We start from the raw sequence: 23,830 nt of genomic DNA, 5'->3' as shown, positions 1-23,830 counted from the left end.
CAAGTGGTGCTGCAAGCTCAGCTGCTCCTGCCCTTCTGACTTAAGAAGTGTACATCAGAGGGATGGGAGTAGCTGAACTTGTGGCAGCACATGCAGGAAAATGGTCCTGCACATCTTTACTTGTAGAAATAATATGGCTTGACCCAACCCATAAAACAGCAACTGGGTAAGCGGGAGGGAAAGGAGAGGTGCTGCATGAATGGGATGGGGTGAAGAGAAGGAGAGAGGAATGGGACAATACTGAATGAAGAAAAAGAGACACAAGAAAGCGAGAGAGATAAGAGAGCATTGGAGCATGCTAAGGAGGTAAAATTCCGTGACGAAATCAAGGACTGCTTTATGGCACAGCTGCTACAGGAGCCGATGAGAGAAGGAACAATTCTAGACCTAGTCTTTAGTGGAGCATATGATCTGGTGCAGGAGGTAATGGTGCTGGGGCCGCTTGATAACAGTGATCATAATATGATCAGATTTGATATTAGCTTTGAAGTAAGTATACACAGGAAACCCAATACGTTAGCATTTAACTTTAAAAAAGGAGACTATGATAAAATGAGAAGAATGGTGAAAAAGAAAACTTAGAAGAGCGGCTGCGAGGGTCAAAAATTTACATCAGGCATGGATGCTGTTCAAAAACACCATCCTGAAAGCCCAGGCCAAATATTTTCCACGTATTAAAAAAGGAGGACGGAAGACCAAACGACAGCTGGCATGGTTAATATCCTTCAGAAAATGGAAGAAGGAACCGACTGAAAATAATAAGAAACAGCATAAGGAATGTCAAGTCAAATGCAAAGCGCTGATAAGGAAGGCAAAGAGGACTTTGAAAAAAAGATTGTGTTGGAGGCAAAAACACATAGTAAATTTTTTTTTAGGTATATTAAAAGCAGGAAGCCAGCAAAAGAATTGGTTGGACCGCTAGATGACCGAGGGGTAAAAGGGGCGATTGGGGAAGACAAACCAATAGCAGAGAGATTAATTGAAATCTTTGCTTCGGTCTTCACCGAGGAAGATTTGGGAGAGATACCAGTGCCTGAAATGGTATTCAAAGCTGACGAGTCAGAGAAACTGAATGAAATCTCTATAAACCTGGAGAATATAATAGGGCAGTTCTACAAACTGAAGAGTAGCAAATCTCCTGGACCGGATGGTATTCATCCCAGGGTGCTGATAGAACTGAAAAATGAACTTGCGGAACTATGGTTAGTGATATGTAATTTATCTCTAAAATTGAGCGTGGTACCAGAAGATTGGAGGGTGGACAATGTAACACCAATTTTTTAAAAAGGTTCCAGAGGAGATCTGGGAAATTATAGAATGGTGAGCCTGACGTCGGTGCCGGGTAAAATGGTAGAGACTATTATAAAGAACAAAATTATAGAGCATATTCAAAAGCAAGGATTAATGAGGCAAAGCCAACATGGGTTTAGTGAAGGGAAATCTTGCCTCACCAAACTACTACATTTTTTTGAAGGGGTGAGCAAACATGTGGATAAATGTGAGCCAGTTGATATTGAGGGGCATAATCGAACGGAAACGCCTATCTCCATGGGCGTTTATCTCCGAGAACAGGTCCATGAAGGGGCGGGCTGAACCGAATTTTCGAAAAAATGGACGTTTTTGAGCTGGGCGTTTGCTTTTTTTATCGATAATGGAAACTAAAAACGCCCACCTCAAAAACGTCCTAATCCGAGCCATTTGGTTGTGGGAGGGGCCAGGATTGGTAGTACACTGGCCCCCCTGATATGCCAGGACATCAACTGGGCACCCTAGGTCAGTGTGGTGGACTTCAGAAAAAGCTCCCACATGCATAGCTCCCTTATCACTGGTGCTGAGCTCCCAACCCCCCTCCCCCAAAACCCACTACCCACAAATGTACAACACTACCATAGCTCTTAGGGGTGAAGGGGGCACTTACATGTGGGTACAGTGGGTTTTGGAGGCCTCCCATTTACCAGCACAAGTGTTACAGGTGGGGGGGGGGATGGCCTGGGGCCACCTGGCTGAAGTGCACTGCGGTACCCACTAAAAGTGCTCCAGGGACCTGCATACACACAGGCCTCTAGGACTGGTTGCTGCTATATAACATTGGCACACCAGTTGACACCTGAAGACTAATCTCTCCAAAAACGTCCTTTATTGGAATAGGCACGTTCACTCACAGTTTGCAGATCAGAGGTTGTGCCCCACTGGCAACGAGTCTCCCTGGTACTGAGATGAGCAGTAGGTCAGAGCTGGCAGAATGCTGTACAATGCCCTCTTTCAGCCACACTCAAGGGAAGAACTAAGTTCTGTAACGTGGCTAACACAGGAAAGGGAACTAAAACTGGCTTACAAAAATGGCCACTACCGCATGGACTACAACAGAAAACACAACAGGGCACACTCTGACCCAGTAGGCAGGGGGAAAAGCACCATGGGAGAAGAGCCTACCAGCTACCAACATCGTTAGACTGTAACACAAGCTAATGAAATCACGGAGCCCAATACCCTACACCCACCACAATGCAATGCTGATGTGACCCTGTACTGCACCCGAGAGCCACATCTGACCCAGGGAAAGGCTGTGACAGGATCGAACACATTCTGCTGTCATGGAGGTGGGTACGGCATTTGAGGCTGGCATACAGGCTGGAAAAAAAGTTTTTAAAGTGGGGTTTTTTTGGTGGGAGGGGGTTAGTGATAACTGGGGGAGTCCGGGGAGGTCATCCCCGATTCCCTCCAGTGGTCATCTGGGCAGCTGGAGCACTTTTTTGGGACTTGTTCGTGAAAAAAAAGGGTAAAAAAAGTGACCCAAAATCACGGAAAAACGCCTTTTTTTCCGATTATCAGCTAAAGACGCCCATCTCTCCTTGGCTGGTAACCACGCCCCAGTTCTGCCTCCACCACACCTCTGACACGCCCCCATCAACTTTATTCATTTCCGCGACGGAGTGCAGTTGGAAACGCCCAAAATCGGCTTTTGATTATACCAATTTGGGCACCTTTGCGAGACAAACATCTATCTCCCGATTTAGGTCGCACTATAGACGTTTTTCTCTTTCGAAAATAAGCTGGATTGTGTATCTGGATTTTCAGAAGGCATTTGACAAAGTACCTCATGAAAGACTCTAGAGGAAATTGGAGAGTCATGGGATAGGAGGTACCATCCTATTGTGGATTAAAAACTGGTTAAAAGATAGAAAACAGAGAGTAGGGTTAAATGGTCAGTATTCTCAATGGAGAAGGGTAGTTAGTGGGATTCCCCACGGGGTCTGTGCTGGGACCACTGCTTTTCAACATATTTATAAATGACCAAGAGATGGGAATAACTAGTGAAGGAATTAAATTTGCTGATGACACAAAGTTATTCAAAGTCATTAAATCGCGGGAGGATTGTGAAAAATTACAAGAAGACCTTATGAGACTGGGAGTCTAAATGGCAGATGATGTTTAATGTGAGCAAGTGCAAAGTGATGCCTGTGGGAAAGAGGAACCCGAATTATAGCTACTTCATGCAAGGTTCCAAGTTAGGAGTCACTGACCAAGAAAGGGATCTAGGTGTCGTTGTTGATGATACATTGAAACCTTCTGCTCAGTGTTCTGCTGCAGCTAAGAAAGCAAATAGAATGTTAGGTATTATTAGGAAAGGAATGGAAAACAAAAATGAGGACGTTATAATGCCTTTGTATCGCTCCATGGTGTGACCGCAACTCAAATATTGCGTTCAATTCTGGTTGCTGCAACTCAAAAAAGATATAGTGGAATTAGAAAAGGTGCAGAGAAGGGCGATAACGATAAAGGGGATGGGACGACTTCCCTATGAGAAAAAGCCTAAAGCAGCTAGGGCTCTTCAGCTTGGAGAAAAGACAGCTGAGGGGAGATATGATAGAGGTCTATAAAATAATGACTGGAGTGGAATGGGTAGACGTGAAGCATCTGTTTACGCTTTCCAAAAATACTAGGACTAGGGGCCATGCAATGAAGCTACAAAGTAGTAAATTTAAAATGAATCGGAGAAAATATTTCTTCACTCATCATGAAATTAAACTCTGGAATTCATTGCCAGAGAATGTGGTAAAGGTGGTTAGCTTAGCAGAGTTTTTAAAAGGTTTGGACGGCTTCCTAAAGGAAAAGTCCATAGACCATTATTAAATTGGACTTGGGGGAAATCCACTATTTCTGGGATAAGCAGCATAAAATGTTTTGTACTTTTTTTGGGATCTTGCCAGGTATTTGTGACCTGGATTGGCCACTGTTGGAAACAGGATGCTGGGCTTGATGGACCTTTGGTCTGTCCCAGTATGGCAATACTTATGTACTTATGTAGAGCAAAAGAGAGAGATGAGATGTTTAATGAAGGAGAAGGGATGCAAAGAGAGAGTGAGAGATGGGGATAATGCTGGATGGGGTGATGTGAGACAGAGGGGGAATAATGCTGAATGGGGAGAAGAGAGACGGAGAGGGAAATGAGGAAATGCTGGATGGAGAAGGACACACACACACTCACACACACACACACACAGATGGGGTAATGCTGAATGGGGAGAATTGAGAGACAGACAGACACAGGGTAATGCTGGATGAGAGAGAGAGGGACACCGAGAAAACAAATGGGGATAATACTGGGTGATGTGAAAGAGAGAGATGTGGTAATGCCGGAGAGAGAGAGAGAGAGAGAGAGAGAGAGAGAGAGAAGGGTAATTCTGGATGGGAAGTAAAAGAGATAGAGGGTAATACTGGATGGGGGAGAAGAGAGACTGGGGAATAAGAGGAAAGGAATGAGAGAGCCTGGGTAGAGTGAAAGATATGGAACACTGTAGGTAGATGCAGTGAATAAAGTGTGATGGATGACTAGATAATAAGAGTGAATGAAATTTGAATGGATAGAGAGGCAGAAAAATAGAAGAAAGTTGAAAGGAAAAGATCAGTCAGAGATGGATGTAGTGGAAGAAGTGAAAACAGAAAGAGAGAGAAGAAAAACAAACAGGAGACCCTGGAAAGAGAGCTAAGAGAAGACAGGAAAGCAGTAACCAGAGACTGGGACCTACACAATTAGAAAAATTAAATAGCCAGATAACAAAGGTAGAAAAAATATTTTTAATTTAGAATGAAGTAGTGTGGTAGCAATGTTAGTCCACTTTAAAGGTTAATAAATTAAAATAAAGCAGAAAATGGAAAATAAGGCGATATCTATTTATTGGACTAAATACATTCTTTAGCTAGCACTTTTAGAGACCAAAACCTCCTTCCTCAGGTCAGAATAGAACCTGACCTGAGGAAGATGGTTTTGGCCTCTGAAAGACAGTCAAAATGGTATGACTTTATTTTCAATTATTTGTTTTAGATTTGTTAATTTGTAATGTTATGATTGATGTTATATCACTTTTCTTTATTTGCATAGTACAGGAGGACATGTATCACTGTTTGTCTTTCTCTGGTATTGCACTATATGCAGAGTCTGATTTGGGGGGGATTCAGTCTAATTTTTGTGTACATGTTTCTATTCTTAGTCTATGTTGTTTTATTCTATAGGTGGTGAGGGGTGTATCTGTATTCTGTTTGTGTGAAAAGGGTATTGAATGTCCTTGTAGGATCGATATATACTAATCCAGCTTATTTAGTTTTCCTAATGGTGTATTGATGATCAACTGCCCACTGCAATATGTACTGTGCTATCTTTTCTCAGGTGGGCCCTTGTTTGTGATTCCTTCAAGTTAGTGTATTATTTTATGGTAGAATGCTTTATAGGTCTTGAGGGATTTTTGTAGGGTTTTGTATTGCTTCACAATATGGATTTAGCTCACGCCTTTCTTAGTAGTGGGTCAAGGTGAGTTACATTCAGGTATAGGAGGTATTTTCCTGTCCCTGGAGGACTTATGGTCTAAGTTTGTACCTGAGGTAATGGAGCGTTAAGTGACTTGCCAAGCAACATTGATAGTTGAACGCTAGCTTCCCTGGTCCTCACCCTGTTGCTCTAACCATTAGATACAGCTAATACAGATAATGCATATTCTAAACATGTTTAGTAGCTCAACAATAAACTAAAAGCCCTAAAAAGCCAGCAGATCTGAAGCCTGGTGGTCATTTGGCAACCTACCAAAAACACTGATAGGCAATTGCCAGTAACGACAGGATTTCTGTTACAGTGTTGCTGAACATTACAGTTAACATGGCCAACAGGAAGATGCTGGACTGGGAGTCTACAGTCGACTGGGTGCCAAGTGTTAAAGTACCTGCATATGTGTCCAGAATATTGAAATATTAGTCTGTTTTATATATTGTATTGTTTTGGTGCATTGTTTTCACTTTTTTTGTTGGCATGTAATTCCCTGGAGTATATTCAATGTGCATATTACCATCAGTAATAGAGCTACTAGGAAGGGAGGCAGCACCACAGGGACACAGTGGAAGGATACTTCCCTGCTGTGTTCAAAAGTGACCCATTTACTGCCAATATAGGTGTAACCTCCCCCCCCCCCCCACACACACACTCTGCCCCATCCCAACCCTTCTTATCCTCACTCACCTCACCATAGCCCCACCCAGTTCCAACCCTCATTAGCCTCCCCAAACATCTGAGTCACCAATCACCTATGTTAATGACATTGGCAACCCCTGATGCAAGCATTTCAACAAAACATGGCCCTTGTTGGGTCCTTCAATAAAGTTTGGCTGCTAACCCACTCTTGGAGGCCCATTGAACTCTTTTTGCTTGGTTTCATTTCTTGTGCTTTGGATTCCCTCTCTCTTGTTGCTTCAATCAAATACACATCCTTAATACTGATATTTCGTTTTGAAGAAGAGCTTCCCTTCTAGCCCTCAGCCAACTGGAGGCCTTTGACTTATTGTTAGAAAGGGAAAACTGACAAAAAGGGGAGCCTCCTTAACTATGGTACTACATATGGACAGGTTATTTGTTAGGTTAGCATGAATTTTCAGTCATTGTTCCCATCTCACCAAACTGTCTTGAAACCCAAGGTAATTTTCTTTTCTTTTTTTTTTAAACCAACAGCAACCACCACCGTCCACTCCACCTGCAGGTTCAAAAAGGTTCCATGTCAGCAATGCCAGGAAATCACTGCTGCTGAAAACCTACTTGCACTAGAAACTGAACAGTTAAAATACGTAGCGTGGAAGCTACTTAATGTGTTAGATATCTGTGGAAATCTACTGTACAGCTGTCTACAGGAACTCGTGCAAAGCTGCAAGTGTTAAAGGCTGTGAGTTTCACTTATTGGTTCCCTACTGTACACTATATCAGCACCTTAATAGGCAGGGCAACTGTGAATGGGGTTAAGGGTCATGCATTTGATACCCCGCCTTTCTGTGGTACAACCAAAGAAGTTCACATGTTATACACAGATAGCGCAGCTCTTGCCTGACCGTGCTTTTTGCTTTATTAGCTGGAATAGGAAAGGTGGTTCCTGAGTCCTTTTTTCAGTGCCTGTGCTTTGGCTATGGATGTGCTGCTACCTGGACCATAGGAGCCAACTTTTCAAAATTATTGGGGGTGCTAAGCCCAATAGAAATATCCCCTCCCTGGATACATACAAGGAATTTTCTAAATATTGGGGGTGCTCAAGCACCCACAGAGTCGGCTCCTATGACCTGGACAATAGCAATGGAGAAAAAAAAAAGAATACAAATGGGTAATGATAAAGCACCTTTCCCACCTGTTCCTGCCCTTAATTGTTTGCATTTAAATTCAGCACCATTTTCATTTGGGAATTACAAGTTCTCCACAGTCTTTGGAGTCAGGTCTAGCACCATTTGGATGGAAAGGCTAAGGCGAGAGGTAAAGAAATGTTCTTTTTTCTGTTTGCATTTTGTGTTTCTCTTTATAGCCTGTTGGTAGCACCTTTACGACATCAATGAGTATATTCACCTTGCACTGTGAGGTAAGCAGTAGGCTGCGTTATCTCAGAGCTCAGTAGCTTTTTGTTGTTTTAGAAGATCAACCACTACAATTTCTGGAATCAAAAAAGTGCTCTAGCTGAAAATAAAAATCCTCTAAAAATGAAGCCTTTCCTCTGTTATCATAATGTGACAACTGGTCAATTTAGAAGACATTGTGAAAGTCATTCAAACCTCTACTGAGAATTTAAAACTCAAGTCACCACAGTGGAGTTTTGGAGATTGGTGCCTGACTGGGAACCAATATCCCCCTGCTTCTGCCCCACTGCAGCCTGGTATGTGGAAAAGTTGTCTTGGCTGTGTGTGTTGACGGAAGTCTTATTCCACTGGATGGTTGCACTACTTGAGAATTCACTGATGTTCTGCCCTGCTACCATCATTGAAGTGACAGGTAACTGGCTATGAGGTAGTCTGTCTGTCCCAGCTGGGGAGGTATTGCTGCTCTGAGTCTGTGCTTTGGAACTGGCTGAAAACATCTCACTGGTAGTGGACTCTCCAAACTCAATTTGGTGGCTGTGAATGAGTGGTGTCTGTGTATAAGCTGCTGTAGCTTGTGTCAAAAGTTTGTTGGGAGTGGTGGGAAGAAACAACATGGGTGGGATGTCAGTGGGTGGCACTGCTTCCTTTGAGGATTGGATTTCTGTAGCAGCCTGTTCTGTGGTAGGTGGCAGGCTGGGGCTCGGGTTCTTTTTGCTGCAGGACTCACAGCAGAGTTTGTTGTATCCAGGGATGGAGCAGTAGCGAGACAGGACTTCCATCTCACAGAATATGGATTTATCGCCTAGACAAGGTTCCTCTGCAAGAAAAAAATAAGCTATTAAGAAAACAGACCACGCGTGATGGGACTTTCCAGCCAGCGCCAGTTGTCTGAATCTGTCAAGCAAAATCACCTGTTTGACAAGATCAAGAAGCGCACAAACATCTTGTAAACAACTCTGGCACGTTATTAACCTAACTCCAGCAGATATCATAATTCATTGTTACCGAGAGATTCTGTAGAATGAAGGCCATGACCACTAGGTGGCAAAATAACATTACTATTAAAACCATCTGGCTTGAGCGTCAGTATACATATTGATTCCATACTAGAAACTCAGGACCACATTCTATATATAGGGCTATGAGTTATGTGTGTTAAATTGGGCATGCACCCAATTTATGCATGTAACTTAATTTAGTAACAAGTCAATCAGTGATGATAATTGGGTGATAACAATCAATTAGCACTAATTGGCAACAGTGGCGTAGTTACATGGGGCCACGGGGGCCTGGGCCCCTGTAGATTTGGCCCTGGACGTCCCTGCCAACGACCCTCTCAACCCTGTTCTACAAGGCTTCATTCAGTTTCTGTGAAAGTCTGATGTCCTACGTCAGACTCAGAAACAGAATGAAGGAAGAAGAGGACCTCAGCTGGCAGGGGTTGGGATCCCCCGCCAGCAAAGGCAGGCGGCGGGGGAGGGTTGGTGGCGGGAGGGAGGGGGTCGAGAGGGTCATTGGCAGGGGGGCAGGGGGGTTCAAAGTTGTTGTTGGTGGTGGCGGCGGAGGGGGGGTTCAGCAATGGCGGGGGGGGGGGGGGTCGGCAATTGCGCTAGGGGGGGGGCTAAAATGTGCCCCCTCACCTCGGGCTCTGGACCCCCCCTCTCGCCGAAGTCTGGATATGCCCCTGATTGGCAATAATTAGAATTTACACGCATGTCTGATTCTGTAATGGAGTGCGCCTAAATCCTAACGTGCATAACTATTTGGGGGTGTTTCTGAAAGTGTACTCCAAATTTATGTGCACTGATATAAAATATGGCCAAACTGCGCCTCAGTTAGGCGCTGGCATTTAAGTCTGCTTATGGCAGGTCTAATTGTAGGCACCTACAGTTAGGTGTGGTTTAACCCTAAGAATGATTCTATAAAGAACGCATACTCTGTTAAATATTCAATGCCGATTTTTAGGCGCTACTTATAGAATTTACTTCTCAGTGCCTCCACTGAAGCATCTGTCTCCTGTGGCTAAATAGATTTTCTTTTTTATGTGATGAGGTGCTTTTATGGCAATTAGACAGGCATAAAGAAACAACTTTCGAAAAACACTAAAAACTTCTCTCTTTAATCAGGCTTATCATAATTAATCAATTATAAGAACTGTAAAACATTACTACGTTCTTGATAGTTCGACTGTTTTCTGACATCTGTAAAGATTTTACCCTTCTATGTTACATCTATTTCTTTATGTAATTCGTTTACTTATGCTGATTGATGCCTGTCATGTTGTAATATTGTAAGCTAAACTATAGGTATTATAAGGGAACTGGTTTCCTCACAAGTCTATACATATAAATATGGAAACACAGTTACAAATATGTAAACATAAGAGTATCCTTTCTGGAGGAAAACGCCTCGAGAAGCACCTCTCCCGTATTAATTGCAGGATGAGGGCTATTCATCATCATTGGCGGCTAAAAACCTCCTTATTTTTAATATTTTTCAATTTCTAAATAAATACACAGCACTGCCGTACAGTCATAGAAGATTACTTACCACGGTCTGATCACGGTCTTGGTTGAAGAAGGCTGTTCGCCTACCTAAGTTAAGTAATCTTCTATGACTGTACGGCAGTGCTGTGTATTTATTTAGAAATTGAAAAATATTAAAAATAAGGAGGTTTTTAGCCGCCGATGATGATGAAGTCCTAGCCCTCATCCTGCAATAAATACGGGAGAGGTGCTTCTCGAGGCGTTTTCCTCCAGAAAGGATACTCTTATGTTTACATATTTGTAACTGTGTTTCTATATTTATATGTAATATTGTAAGCCACATTGAGACTGCAAATAGGTGGCAAAATGTGGGATACAAATGCAATAAATAAATAAATAAAAATGCTAAACTGAAGAACACAACCATTCTCTTAGCTATAATGTGTCTCTTTCCCCATCCTCACCCTGTGACACACATGAATTTCTGCAGGAACTCATTTGTTGATGCCTGTAGAGAAGATTCTTTTCAGGAATACATTGTAACTACAGAGAGAATCACAGAGTTTACAGACTCTGAAGGTTACTGTGTCATTGTTTTAGTACTTTGCAGTTCTGAAGGTAACTTACTGGAAGAGATCTTGCTGATGGAATTCTTTTGGTCATCTGGAGGTGGCACCCTCTGGACTTTGGGAGTGATGGCTTCTTTGGTATTTGCATGTGAAGCAAGCGTTGTTGACATTACTGGGATTGGGTTGGAAAAAGAAAAAGTTAAAAAAGAACCGGGTAGTATTGTATTAATATTTACAGAGAATGTTGCAAAATAGTACGCAGTAATTTGATGGTAGTGAGGCTTAAAGATGTGATATCAGTTTGATGCAACCAGCCTATGTAGAAGAGGAGGAAATTATCAGACTCACAGGGACAGAGAGGTTCCATTCTTACTCCAGCACACTTTCTCTGTGTAGACTTGCTATGAAAGGGCAAGCAGGGGCGTAGCTAGGTGGGGCCACGGGGGCATGGGCCCCTGCAGATTTAGAGCTGGCCCCCTTGCGTTCACCCCCCCCCCACCGCTGATGCTCCCACATCGCATTCGACTGCCCCCCTCCCGCCACCACCAACCCTCCCCCGCCACCAGTCAGGTACCTTTGCTGGTGGGGGTCCCCAACCTCCGCCAGCAGAAGTTCTCTTCAGCGCCGGTCTCTGGTGCGTTGCTGATCTGGATTCTGTTTCTGTGAGTCCTGACGTCCTGCACTTAGGAATGTGCAGGATGTCAGAACTCACAGAAACAGAATCCAGATCGGCAAATGAGCCGGACTCGGAGACCAGTGCTGAAGGGGACTTCGGCTGGCGGGGATTGGGGACCCCCGCCAGTAAAGGTATCTGGCGGGGGAGGATTGGTGGCAGTGGGAAGGGGGGGGGTCGAAAGGGATGGGGGAGGGGCAGTGGCGCCGGGAAGGGTCAAAAGTGGTGGTGGTGGGGGGGGGGGGGGGGGGTCGGTGGCACCGGGGGGGGGGGGGGCTAAAATGTGCCCTCTCACTTCGGGCTCTGGACTCCCCTCCTGCCAAAGTCTGGCTATGCCTCTGGGGGCAAGGTATGAGAAACAGAAGGAAGACAAAGGCCTCCATTTTACCCCTCAGTAGCCCCTCAGTATAAAGGAAAACGTAATATGCTTACCAAAATAAAGAGCTTCTACAAAAGCGCAGAACTCAAAATCAATTCTAGTACATTTTGCAATTAGAAGTAAGGATGCCGGACTTCCACTGAGACCTCTGTCTCTTTGTGTCAGTGTAATCTCTTATTTGGGTTGTAGCAATATCAACATCCCACAAATTTCTCAATTTGAACTTCTCCAGCTGTAAAAGACTAAAATACAAGCTGATGCATGCCACTACCTTCTCCTACACGAGCACGCAAATATGGAATGCTCTACCCACAGACCTGAAATCAATTGTCAAAACAAATAATTTTCGCAAATCTCTGAAGACACACTTCTTCAACAAGGCCTACAACGAGAACCAACAGCTTCACTAATTCACTTTCCCAACCCAACCAGTTATGAAAATCCACTTCTACTATCACCCGCCCAATCACTTTCTCTTTCTTCTCTACTTAATCTCTACACACTACTAACTGTATCTGATATTCTGGAATGACAATGTCATAACAAAACTATGTAAGCCACATTGAGCCTGCAAATAGGTGGGATAATGTGGGATACAAATGCAATAAATAAAATAAAAACATTACATATTGGTTCTCGTTGCTTCCAGAGATATCAGGTAAGGATATGCAAGAGTACCTTTAATTCTTAAGACAGCTGGTATGGCATTAGTTGAAAATTTGTTACACAAATCCAAAGTATGAAGAGACTACATATTTAACATTTGACTGTCAAGAGTACTGGACTGACAGCAGTGAGAATCTTCACGAATCCACAGAACAGACAGTTACAAACATGAGGAATCAGTGCAAGTTTTCAGAATTTGTCTTACTAATCATTCTCATTCCTGGTATGGAAGGACAGTCTCTAAGAACAAAAGGGTGGTTTAACTTCTTTGACCATTTAAGTTTTGGCACCAGGTAATATAAACGCCAGCATTAGGCCATCTTATCTGTATTCTGGAAAGCGTTTTTAAAATGTGCAAATATGATTCATCCTTGTGTAAATCCTCTGGGACATCTAGGCAGTGGCGTACCAAGGGGGGGGGGGGGGGGGGGGGGCGGTGGGGGCGGTCTGCCTTGGGTGCACGCCGCTGGGGGGTGCCATGGCGCGCGCCTGTCGGCTGCGAGTTCGAATCGCTACGCTAAATTCTCTCGTTCGCTGCAGCTCCCTCCCTCTGCCCCGGAACAGGAAAGTTCCGGGGCAGAGGGAGGGAGCTGCACCGAACGAGAGAATTTAGCGTAGCAATTCGAACTTGCAGCCGACAGGCGCGCGCCGCGGCACCCCCCCCAGTGGCGTGCACCCAGGGGGGGGGGTGTCATTTCGCTGGGGGGGGGGGGGGGGGCGCGCATCGGCGATCCGCCCCGGGTGTTGTCGAGGCTAGAAATGTCACTGCATCTAGGTCTCAGAGTGAAAGGCTCTGAAGTTTTGTGAAAGTTCCAAATTATTCTACAGTTTGATGCACATCCTTAGTATGAACACAGAATGGCCTCTCCATGAAAAAGAAAGAAATAGGAGAAACAGACTGGAGTGCTAAAAGAATGCCTTCTATTCCTGATCACCTGTTGTGGGCTTTTGAATTCTTTACCTGGACAAGGTGCCATCTTGCAGACTTGAGAGCTGTCTGGCTTCTCACCATCACACTGCCCGATGCTGTTATCGCTGGCCTTGCATGACACCTTTCGCTGCTGGATACCCTCACCACAGCTGGACGAACACTGCCAAGAGGTGAAAAATAATAACAACACATTCAGTAGTCCCAACAATTCATTAATGAGAAATAACATCAACCCTTGCAACAGTTCTAAGAAACAACCGATGGACAATATCACCAAGAACTCCACCAATCCTAACAACCAATCACCTTCACTATTCAACAGGTACAAACTTAAGGGTCTACTTTCCTTTATAAAATGCTAGTGTATTGGTTACGTGTGGGCATTTGCGCCTAGGCTCAATCACTTATACCCTGTCAGAACTGGTGTAGATGATTACACCTGGGTGCTGGAGCCATATCGAATCTTATAGTATTCTATAAGATACACATGTAAATGTGAGTTCTGCTCAAACTCTGCCCATGTGTACACCTATTTGTCAAATACTCACTATACAAGATACACAAGTATTTGAAGAATAGTGCATAGGCAGAATATTGTCATGTAAATGTGTATTTGCTGATATTATGAAAACTTACACAGATAAGACTAGATTCAGTAAATGGTGCCCAAATGTGGGTGCCGAAAAAAATGCATGCTGAGCACTATTCTATGAATGGTGCTTCAAGCTGGGTCAACCACCAAGGGCGAGGGATCAAAAAAAAGAGGAAACCAAAGCTAGTATAAATAATCAAGTCTTTATTGCTTTTAAAATGTTGCAAGCCAAGTACTGAAAGGGAAATGGGACTTGATATATCGCCTTTCTGAGGTTTTTGCAACTACATTCAAAGCGGTTTACATATATTCAGGTACTTGTTTTGTGCCAGGGGCATTGGAGGGTTAAGTGACTTGCCCAGAGACACAAGGAACTGCAGTGGGAATCAAACTCAGTTCCCCAGGATCAAAAATCCACTGCATTAACCACTAGGCTACTCCTCCTCAACACAGCTGTGTTTTGGCTGGTGTGCCTTCATCAGGAGCCTTATCTTAGCTACCACAGAAACAGTTGTATGAACAATGAAGACTGGTACAATAAAATACACATAGGACTAGCTTATGTAGCCGCTTGATAAGCTTTAGTCCTATGTGTATTGTACCAGTCTTCATTGTTCGTGAGGTTTGGAGTTCTCATTTTTATTCCTTGTGCTTAGAGTTGGGTGCCATTCATAGAACAGAACTTAGAACTGAGATCCACGCCCATCTTTAGGGGTAAGGATTTATACCAACTGAAACCTGGTGTGTAAATCCTCATGCTCAAATTAGATGTGGATCCCCCAAATTCTACAATACTGCGTGCATCTTTAGTGAACACTCCTGACCCACCCATGCCCCTCCCATGGTCATACCCCCTTTTCAGTTACATGCTAAAAACTTTGCATGCTATAAAGATGTGCATGCAAAGAATAGTGCTTAGCAAGATGAATGTGCAGATCTAGATTGTTGCTAATTAACTAAGGCTGTACCGAATACTCATATTCAATTCAATCCCGAATAGTGCCCCAAATACATTATCCACCAGATTCTATATATAGCGACTAGAGTTAAATATGCAATTTTGGCCAAATTGTGCATGCAACTTAATTAATGAGCCAATCAATGCCGATAACTGGCTATTAACAATAATTATGGCACTAATTGGAACTAATTAGAATTTACATGCATAATTTGCTAAGAGTGTTTTGGGTGAGACTTTGGCAGGCTTATAATGTGGACGCTTTTCTGTGATAATGGAATAGAAAAAAAGGTCCAGGGCAGAAACGAAGTACATTTTTATCTAGATATGTTTCAGTCATGACTATATCAGAAAAAGGTGCCTTAACTGACCAGCTGGCCACTGGACAGATGAAGGCATGACCTCCCCTTAATCCCCCAGTGGTCACTGATCTCCTCCCACTCCACAAAGATGTGACAGTGATAGCACATACCAGGCTCTGTGACAGCTCCAGATATTATAGCCATTCCTAAGAAAGCAGCAAACAAGTGGCGTAGCCCAGTGGTCAGTGCAGTGGACAGTGAAACAATGGACCCAGGTTCAATTCCCACTATAGCTCTTTCATTTCTGTAGAATTTTTGAGCCCTCCTGGAATATAGAAATACCTCCTATACCTAAATACATGAGTAACCTGCAAGCCTGGAGGGCTCACTATACAATATGAAGGGGTTTAGGTGGGATTTTTACCTGGGTGTCTTCATATGAAGTTCATTGCAGTGATCACTAAGCTGCCCCTCTGCATTGCTGGGATGTCTGTATGACCAGTTTATTAGGGGTGCTGTCAGACAGACATCTCTTTGGGTTGTTGTTCTATGTTTTTCCATGGGGCTTTTTTTTTTTTTTTTCAAAAATGGTACTTACAGATGGACATGTTAAGCCTGAAAACTCTAGCTCACAGCCATAATTGAACCAGAAATGTAGACATTTGTCTGGTTCAATTATGGCTGTGAGCTAAACATTTTTGGTAAAAGTCTCAATTCAGACTTAGACATCATATCAAAAATGCCCCTCCATGTTATTGTTCACTGCTTTCTGGAGGGTGCCTTGGTGACACTTATTCCAGATTCTTCCCCAAAATAGGGAGATTATTAGAACAATTTGAGACTCATGATATTATTGTTGGGGGTGATTTCAGTATAGCGTATGATTCACAAATGGATAAAACATACAATCTCCACATTATTTCTTTTTAGTAGAGGAAGGAGTTACCCAATTTCTGTGAGTGTCTGGACCTAATAGATGCTTGGAGAATGCTGCACCCCACGGAAAGGGATTGCACCCACATTTCAAGGGCCTATTTGACGTGCTGATAATGAAGGATGTCTTAACTATAGGTTCCCTAATGATCTCTGATCACTAGATGATCTGAGTTGATCTAACTTTGGGGACTGGGGATCATTCCACTGGTGGTTCCCCATCTTCGTATATGAGGATAGTGCTTTCAATGAGTTCTTACATAAGAATTGGGAAACTTATTATGAGTTTAATTAATACTACCTGGAGAATCCCACCCTTTTTTGGAATGCAGCAAAGCCCACATTATGGGGGGAAATAATAGCTTATATAATCCATAAAAAAGTACTTTGGACAAAAGAATTTTGACTTTTTAAAATCAGATCCGAAGGGATTGCAGGACTCTGGCAAACCACCCATCACAAGCCTTGCAAGAGCAAGTGATGGCAGGGCCTATGAAATTAAACACCCTATTACAACAGTGAGTCAAAAAAAATCTATAATCTATTATAAATATAAGCTGCTTCGATATGGTTATAGACCAGGTAAACTGTTTGCTTCTCTCACAAGGAAATGAGAGGGGATATGCAGAATTACAGTGCTAGATAATGGAGTAGGGGTATTGACTAATAATGAGCCCCAGATCACTAATACATTTCACCAATTTTTCCTTCAACTATATAAAAAGGAACCTAGGAATAGGGCCAATCAAGCGCTGTTGAATGATCTGATTACAGAGGAGGAGGTAGCAGGGGTTATACAATTACCAACTCTAGACAAAGTGCCAGGACCAGATGGTTTCAGTAGTGAGGATTATAAGAATCTTAAGGAGAAAGTAGTGGAAGTTCTGACTCAATTATTCTATCACTTAGTGGACCAACAAGTACTGCTGAATGATACCAATATTGCTCACATTACATTGGTTGCTAAACCAGGAAAGTATCCATCTCACTCATTAATTTTGACATGAAGATAATGGCCAAGGTGCTTGCTAACTGGCTGGCCAGGGTTTTTTTTGGCATCACTATCTGGTCAAAAATAAGAGGCTTTTATTGGCATCTATAGAAACCAGTTTCATAGCTAAGGTACCTTTGATGCTGATCAGTTTCAACACAGAAAAAGGTTTTGATTGTGTAAACTGGGATTACCTTTAGGCAGTGATTTTGGCTATACAGGCCATTTTTTTGGCTGTGGCTTTGGCTTTGTACTGGGAACCAAGGATGGCAGTGGTAGCTAATAGTATAATATCTTTGTTTTGAATTTGGAGAGGGGGACTTGGCAGGCTTATCTCTTTCACTGCTTTGATTTTTACTTTCTATTCAGTCTCTTCTCCAGGCAGTGGTGGGTAACCCTGCAATAGAAGGCATCTAGATTGGCCAATAACAGTTTAAGATTGATGCGTTTGCAGGTGATATTTTAGTTCATTTATTGAATCTCCAAAGGTCTTTGGCAACCTTGATGGGTGAGATGGAAGTATTTGGCTCCTTTTCTGGCCTTAATATTAGTAACTCTGAAGCATTACACAGGCAATGCAGAATAACTGGGTTGGTACCTTTCCATTGCATTGGGTAGAGGGTTCCTTTAAGTATCTGGGGATTCATTTAACAGCTGATCCTTTAAAGTTATAGAAAGAAAATATTATCCCCTTCTTGACTCAAATGCGCAAAATTTTAGACAGTTGGAAATCGCTTCCTCTTTTGCTACTGGGGTGGATCACCTTGCCACCATATAGATTATCTCCACTGCAAGGTGCATTCACCAGCTTTGCATTTATGTCTTCTCATAAGTCCAAGGCTCAGTGACGTTCCTAGGTCGGCTGCCACCTGGGGCGGATCGCCGATGTGCACCCCCCCCCCGGGTGCATTCTTGGCTGCTGGGAGCAGCCGCGCGGCTCTCGGCTCCGCTGGCTCCCTGCTCCTTCTGCCCCGGAACAGGAAGTAACCTGTTCCGGGGCAGAGTAAGCAGGTAAACAGTGGCAGCTCTCTGCACCCCTCCAGCGGCGTGCACCTGGGGCGGACCACCCCCACCACCCCGCCCTTTCTATGCCGCTGCCAAAGCTCATAGCCATGCCAGTCTTCTGGTGGCAATAACTGAAGCTGAGACTTTAGATGAGGTGTAAAAGACACAATAAGCAGAAGGGATGAGCTCCACATTCATCTGCTCCAGCTAGAATATATGCCAGCTCAGACTGTGTTTGGGTAGGTAAACTAGAGGAAAAGCCTTGTACTCTTCCCAAACTGTGTGCATGTATTGTACCATGAAGAACCAATGAGCAAAAATGTTCAAATGGAAGTGTTCACTGAGCAACTAGGCTATCCCTGTCCCCTTAACTTTAATCCACAATGGAGCATTACTTGCTTCTAGTGAATTAGTTCTAGTCTTGGTTTCAATTAAATAACCCCCACCCACACCCAGCAGCACTACCACCAGCCCCGTTTCTGCAGTAACTATCCCACCAAGAGAATGAGGAACCCAATTCCAGAGCAGCTGGAACTCACTTGGGACCAGGCTCCTGTTTTCCACTGGGAGGGGCAGGGCAATCGGTTGCATGGAGTCCTTGTGTCTGGCCGTTCACTGGTGCAGTATTTGTTAGGCACAGTTTGATTGGTACCATTCTGCAGTTGCTGGACGCATTGAACCATACGGGTTTTCAGCCCAACCTTGCCACAGGTTTTGCTGCAGGCTCCCCAATCCTCTGTTACCCACCTGAAAGAAATAACAATATTATTTTTTTTTATTTCTAGCACCAGCATACACACTGGTAAGCAATATACTTAGCATCATTCACTTTCAGTATCAAAATATTCCCAAATAATTGTTAGCTAAGCACTGCGTAGTGCACCTGCAGCATAACTACAATATAGTTAACAAAGGCATCAAAGGCAAATATTTTGTGCTTGTACTAACTACAGTTTGGTTGAGCACGGAACAATATGGGCTCAATATTCAGCCAGCAGTGGGCAGTGTTTTTGCTGTCCACCAACGGTGTTAAATCTGGATATTCAATGCTGGGCCATTTCTGGCGACCAGCACTGAATATCCGGAGTTTTTTTAATCGCTAAAAAGTTTGCCTATTTCAACTGTTGAACATAGCTGTTTAAGCGCTGAATATCCACGCCTAACCAACCATGTTGCACAATATAGCAGGTTAGCGGCTAGCCACTAACTGCCGATATTTAGCGGGATATAACAGGTTATCTCCCATTGAACATCCATGGTTATGCATCGATATGCTATTTAACTGGTCAGCAGCCATGTCTTGCTGGTTAAATAGCTTTGAATATATCAGGGGGTCTCTATCTTCTTTGCAATTAAAGTATAATTCCAGTGGTTAAGACTACAGAGTGCTCCTGCTTTGTATTTAGTTCTTAAATCTGAACAGAAAAATGCCCCTGTTTTTGTGATCACATTGAATGGTATTTAATGCCTAGAGTTTGAGGGGGGGGGGGGGGGAGAGCCAGGAGCATACTATTATAATTGGAAAAACAAAAGAAATTGAGGAATGACCACTCACATTCCAACACAAGGGCAAAGCTTATTTAAAATACACAAGCTAAAATACTGACTCGATGCAGTTGTGTGTTTTGGCACATGAAGCACCTGCCTCAGGAGTCAAAAATCAAACATAAATGAAGGTCATATAATGGGATATAAAATAAATACCATATATGCAAAAAATAATGCATGTGCAGTGAACACTATAAAGATAAATGTATATAAAATCAAACACATATGAAGAACATGTGGTTAACCGGGAGCAAATACATAATCATACATGCATTATTTTTTACATATATGGTATTAATAAAGGTGGAAAGAAGAGCAAGAGCAAACGACAGCTAGCATAGTTAAGGGAAGAAGTGAAAGAGGCTATTAGAGTCAAAAGAACATCTTTCAGAATATGGAAAAAAGATCCAAATGAAGAAAACAAGAAGCAAAATAAGCACTGGGAAGTTAGATGCAAAGCTTTGATAAAAAAGGCCAAACTTGCCTCGGAAGCAAAAACTCATAGTGATAACTTTTTCAGGTGTAGCAGAAGCAGAATGAATTCTTTCCCTTGATGTTTACTGAAGAAGATGCAAGAGAGACGGTTTTCAAGGGTGATGATGAGGAACTGAAAGAAATCTTGGTGAATCTGGAAGACGTGCTGAGTCAAACCAGCAAATAAAGGAGTAGTAAATTATCTGGACCAGATGGTATATACCCCAGGGTGCTGAAGGGACTCAAATATGAATTTGCGGGTCTGATGTTAGTGATCTGTAACCTGTTGTTAAAATTGTCCATAGTATCTGAAGATTGGAAGGTGGCCACTGTAACGGCTATTTTTAAAAAGGGATCCAGAGGTAATCCAGGAAATTACAGACCAGTAAGTCTGACGTCTATGCTGGGCAAAATAGTGGAAACTATTATAAAGAATAAAATCACTAAACACATAGAGAAACATGGTTTAATGAGACAGTCAACATGGATTTAGCCAAGGGAAGTCTTGCCTCACCAATTTGCTTCAGTTCTTTGAAGGCATGAATAAACCTGTAGATAATGGTGAGATGGTTGATGTAGTGTATCTAGACTTTTAGAAAGCATTTGACAAAGACCCTCATGAAAGACTTTTGAGAAAATTAAAAACCATGGGATAGGAGGCAATGTGCTGTTGTGGATTAGGAATTGGTTGATGGATAGAAAACAGAGGGTAGGGTTAAATGGCCAATTCTCTCAGTGGAGGAGGGTGAATAGTGGAGTGCCCCAGGGATCTGTACTGGGACCAGTGCTATTTAACATGTTTATTAATGCTTTGGATATGGAAACGAGTGAGGTGATTAAATTTGAAGACACAAAAATATTCAAAGTTGTGCACAATCATGAGGACTGTGAAAAATTCCAGGAAGACCGTAGGAAGTTGGAAGACTGGGTATCCAAATGGCAGATGAGATTTAATGTGAACAAGTGCAAACTGATGCACATTGGGAAGAATAATCCAAATCATAGTTATTTAATGCTAGGTTCCACCCTAGGAGTCAGCACCCAAGAAAAAGATGTAGGTGTCATCGTGGACAATACGCTGAAATCTTCTGGCCAGTGTGTGGTGGTGGCCAAAAAAGTAAACACAATGCTAGGAATTATTAAGAAAGGGATGGTAAATAAGACAAACAATATTATAATGCCTCTGTATTGCTCCCTGGTGCAACCACACCTACTGTGTTGCATTCAATTTTAGTCACTGTATCTTGAAAAAGATATAGCAGAATTAGGAAAGGTTCAAAAAAGGGTGACCAAAATGATTAAGGAGATGGAACTCCTCTCATATGAGGACTCTTCAGCTTGGAAAAAAGATGGCTGAGGGAGGATATGATAGAGGTCTACAAAATGCTTAGTGGTATAGAACAGGTATATGTAAATCGATTTTTTACTCTTTCAAAATGTGCAAAGACTATGGCACACTCAAGGAAGTTACATGGTATTACTCTTAAAATGAACAGGAGAAAATATTTTTTTCACTCAAAGAACAGTTAAGCTCTGGAACTCATTACCAGAGAATGTAGTAACGGTGGTTAGCGTATCTGGGTTTAAAAAAGGTTTGGACAAGCTCCTGGAGGAAAAGTCCATAGTCTGCTATTGAGATAGACATGGGAAAAACTACTGCTTGTCTCTGGAATCAGTAGCATGAATGTTGCCACTATTTGGGATTCTGTCAGGTACTCGTAATCTGAATTGGCCACTGTTGGAAGCAGGATACTGGGCTAGATGGACCATTGGTCTGACACAGTATGGATATTCTTATGTTCATACACTGCTCTCTCACCCTGGTTGGGAGCACTCCTGCAGGTTACAGCGTCTGCGAATTGGCTTGGGTTTTTTACTGTTGTCACAGAAGTTGCGATGCACCAGTCGATTATTGCTCTTCTGCCGACAGCCATACTTGGTGTACTGGATGCCTACAAAGAACCAAGCAGAACAGAAAAGGGCAATGAAAAGAGAGAAAGAGCGTGTGCAAGCAAATTATGATCACCATGAAATCTGCAAAGTACAATGTATATAAGAATGTCAGTGTCATGTCCCCTACCTCAACGCAAGCGGCGTCCTCGGGCTGTGTGGGGTCCCGTCGACACGCACACTTGACTGGCACTGCCTGAGCCATGTGTGTGTAGTCCTCTCTGGGTTTGTTCAGAGAGCGGTGGTTGCAGGCTCCTTAATTGCTTTGCTTCCATGCACCTGTTTCAGCTCTCTCTCTCTGCCTGGCTTCCAGGCTCCTTGATTGCTTTGCTTCCACCCACCTGGGTCTGCTCTTCCTCTGCCTGGCTTCCCTTGCTTCTCTCCTATTGGTCTTCCGGTTCCTCCTTCCCCTGCTCTTGTCCTTTGGCTTTGCCCCTTCTCCCTGCTGATGTCAGACGCCAGCACTTTATCAGCTGAGCTCTCCCTGGACTCCATGCTTTGGCTTCTACTTTGGTAGGTGTTTCTAACTCTGTAGCCTGCTTCTTATCTACGGGTCCCTCGTTACTGACTTTCGCCTGTACCTGGATTACTCTCTTGCCTGCCACCTGCCTACTTACTTTCGCCTGTACCTGGATTACTCTCTTGCCTGCCGCCTGCCTACTGACGTTCGCCTGTACCTGGATTACTCTCTTGCTTGCCGCCTGCCTACTGACTGCCGCTTGTACCTGGATTACTCTCTGCCTGGCTGATATATTCATCACCCCGCTTCCAGCTCTGTCCCGTAAGTCCTGCAGGCCGCCCGCACCTAGGGGCTCAACCTCTGGGGAACAGCGGTCAGTGCAGGTGAAACCTGGGGTTGTCCAGCTGCCAAGCAGAACCTGGTCCGAGTACCGGGCTCAGCAGCGCTCTACTTGGTACAAGAACTCACAAGTCTGACAGTCAGGTGAATATTCAGCTGGTGGTGTCCGCTGCTAGCTAGATCAAACCTGGATATTCAGTGACAGGCCATGTTTAGGCACCAGCATTGAATAGTCAGGTATATGCGGCAGGTTATCTCTTTTGCAGTTAAGTGCGATAATCAGCACTTAACCACATAAAGATAAGACTGACTTTTATGCAGTCTGATTTAATAGCTAAACCTAGGCATAAGTGTTGACTCTGTCCCTGGACCACTCACATAATAGCTGGATCTGAATATCAGTGGATAGTCCCAAACAAGCAATTTAACCGACCAAGAGCCATTTTGGCCAGTTAAATCGCTTTGAATATTGATCTCCTTAATTACTACTCCTGGTAATATTGCCAAAATTAAAAACGTATTTCTGCATATCTTACCAAAACATGACAAAGCGTAATGAGTAGCAATGCCCAGTTAACACGTGAGACTTTACCGCTAATTCAATGGGTGGGGGTAAGGTCTCAGGCCCAAAATGGACACACGCCAATTTTTATTTTGCCGAACGTCCATTTTTGTCCAAAAGAAAAAAGGCTTTTTGCA

The 23,830-nt window shown here is 43.3% G+C and overlaps 1 protein-coding gene across 1 annotated transcript in view; it reads right to left on the bottom strand.

Moving 5' to 3' along the window:
• Positions 1-7,703: 7,703 nt before the first annotated feature.
• The window catches only part of ADAMTS14 (ADAM metallopeptidase with thrombospondin type 1 motif 14), a 372,712-nt gene continuing 356,585 nt past the window's right edge, over positions 7,704-23,830 (bottom strand). Inside the window, exons 23-26 of the mRNA XM_030204905.1 lie at positions 22,202-22,334; positions 18,900-19,107; positions 13,610-13,739; positions 7,704-8,692 (exon numbers count right to left, since the gene is read on the bottom strand). Coding sequence (XP_030060765.1) covers positions 8,091-8,692; positions 13,610-13,739; positions 18,900-19,107; positions 22,202-22,334 — 1,073 coding nt within the window. The 3' untranslated portion in view covers positions 7,704-8,090. The remainder of the gene's footprint in view (positions 8,693-13,609; positions 13,740-18,899; positions 19,108-22,201; positions 22,335-23,830) is intronic.

This window comes from Microcaecilia unicolor, chromosome 5 (assembly GCF_901765095.1).
Source record: "Microcaecilia unicolor chromosome 5, aMicUni1.1, whole genome shotgun sequence".
Classification (NCBI taxonomy): domain Eukaryota; kingdom Metazoa; phylum Chordata; class Amphibia; order Gymnophiona; family Siphonopidae; genus Microcaecilia; species Microcaecilia unicolor.
Note: the sequence above shows the minus strand (reverse complement) of the source record. Positions and strands in the feature narration are given on the sequence as shown.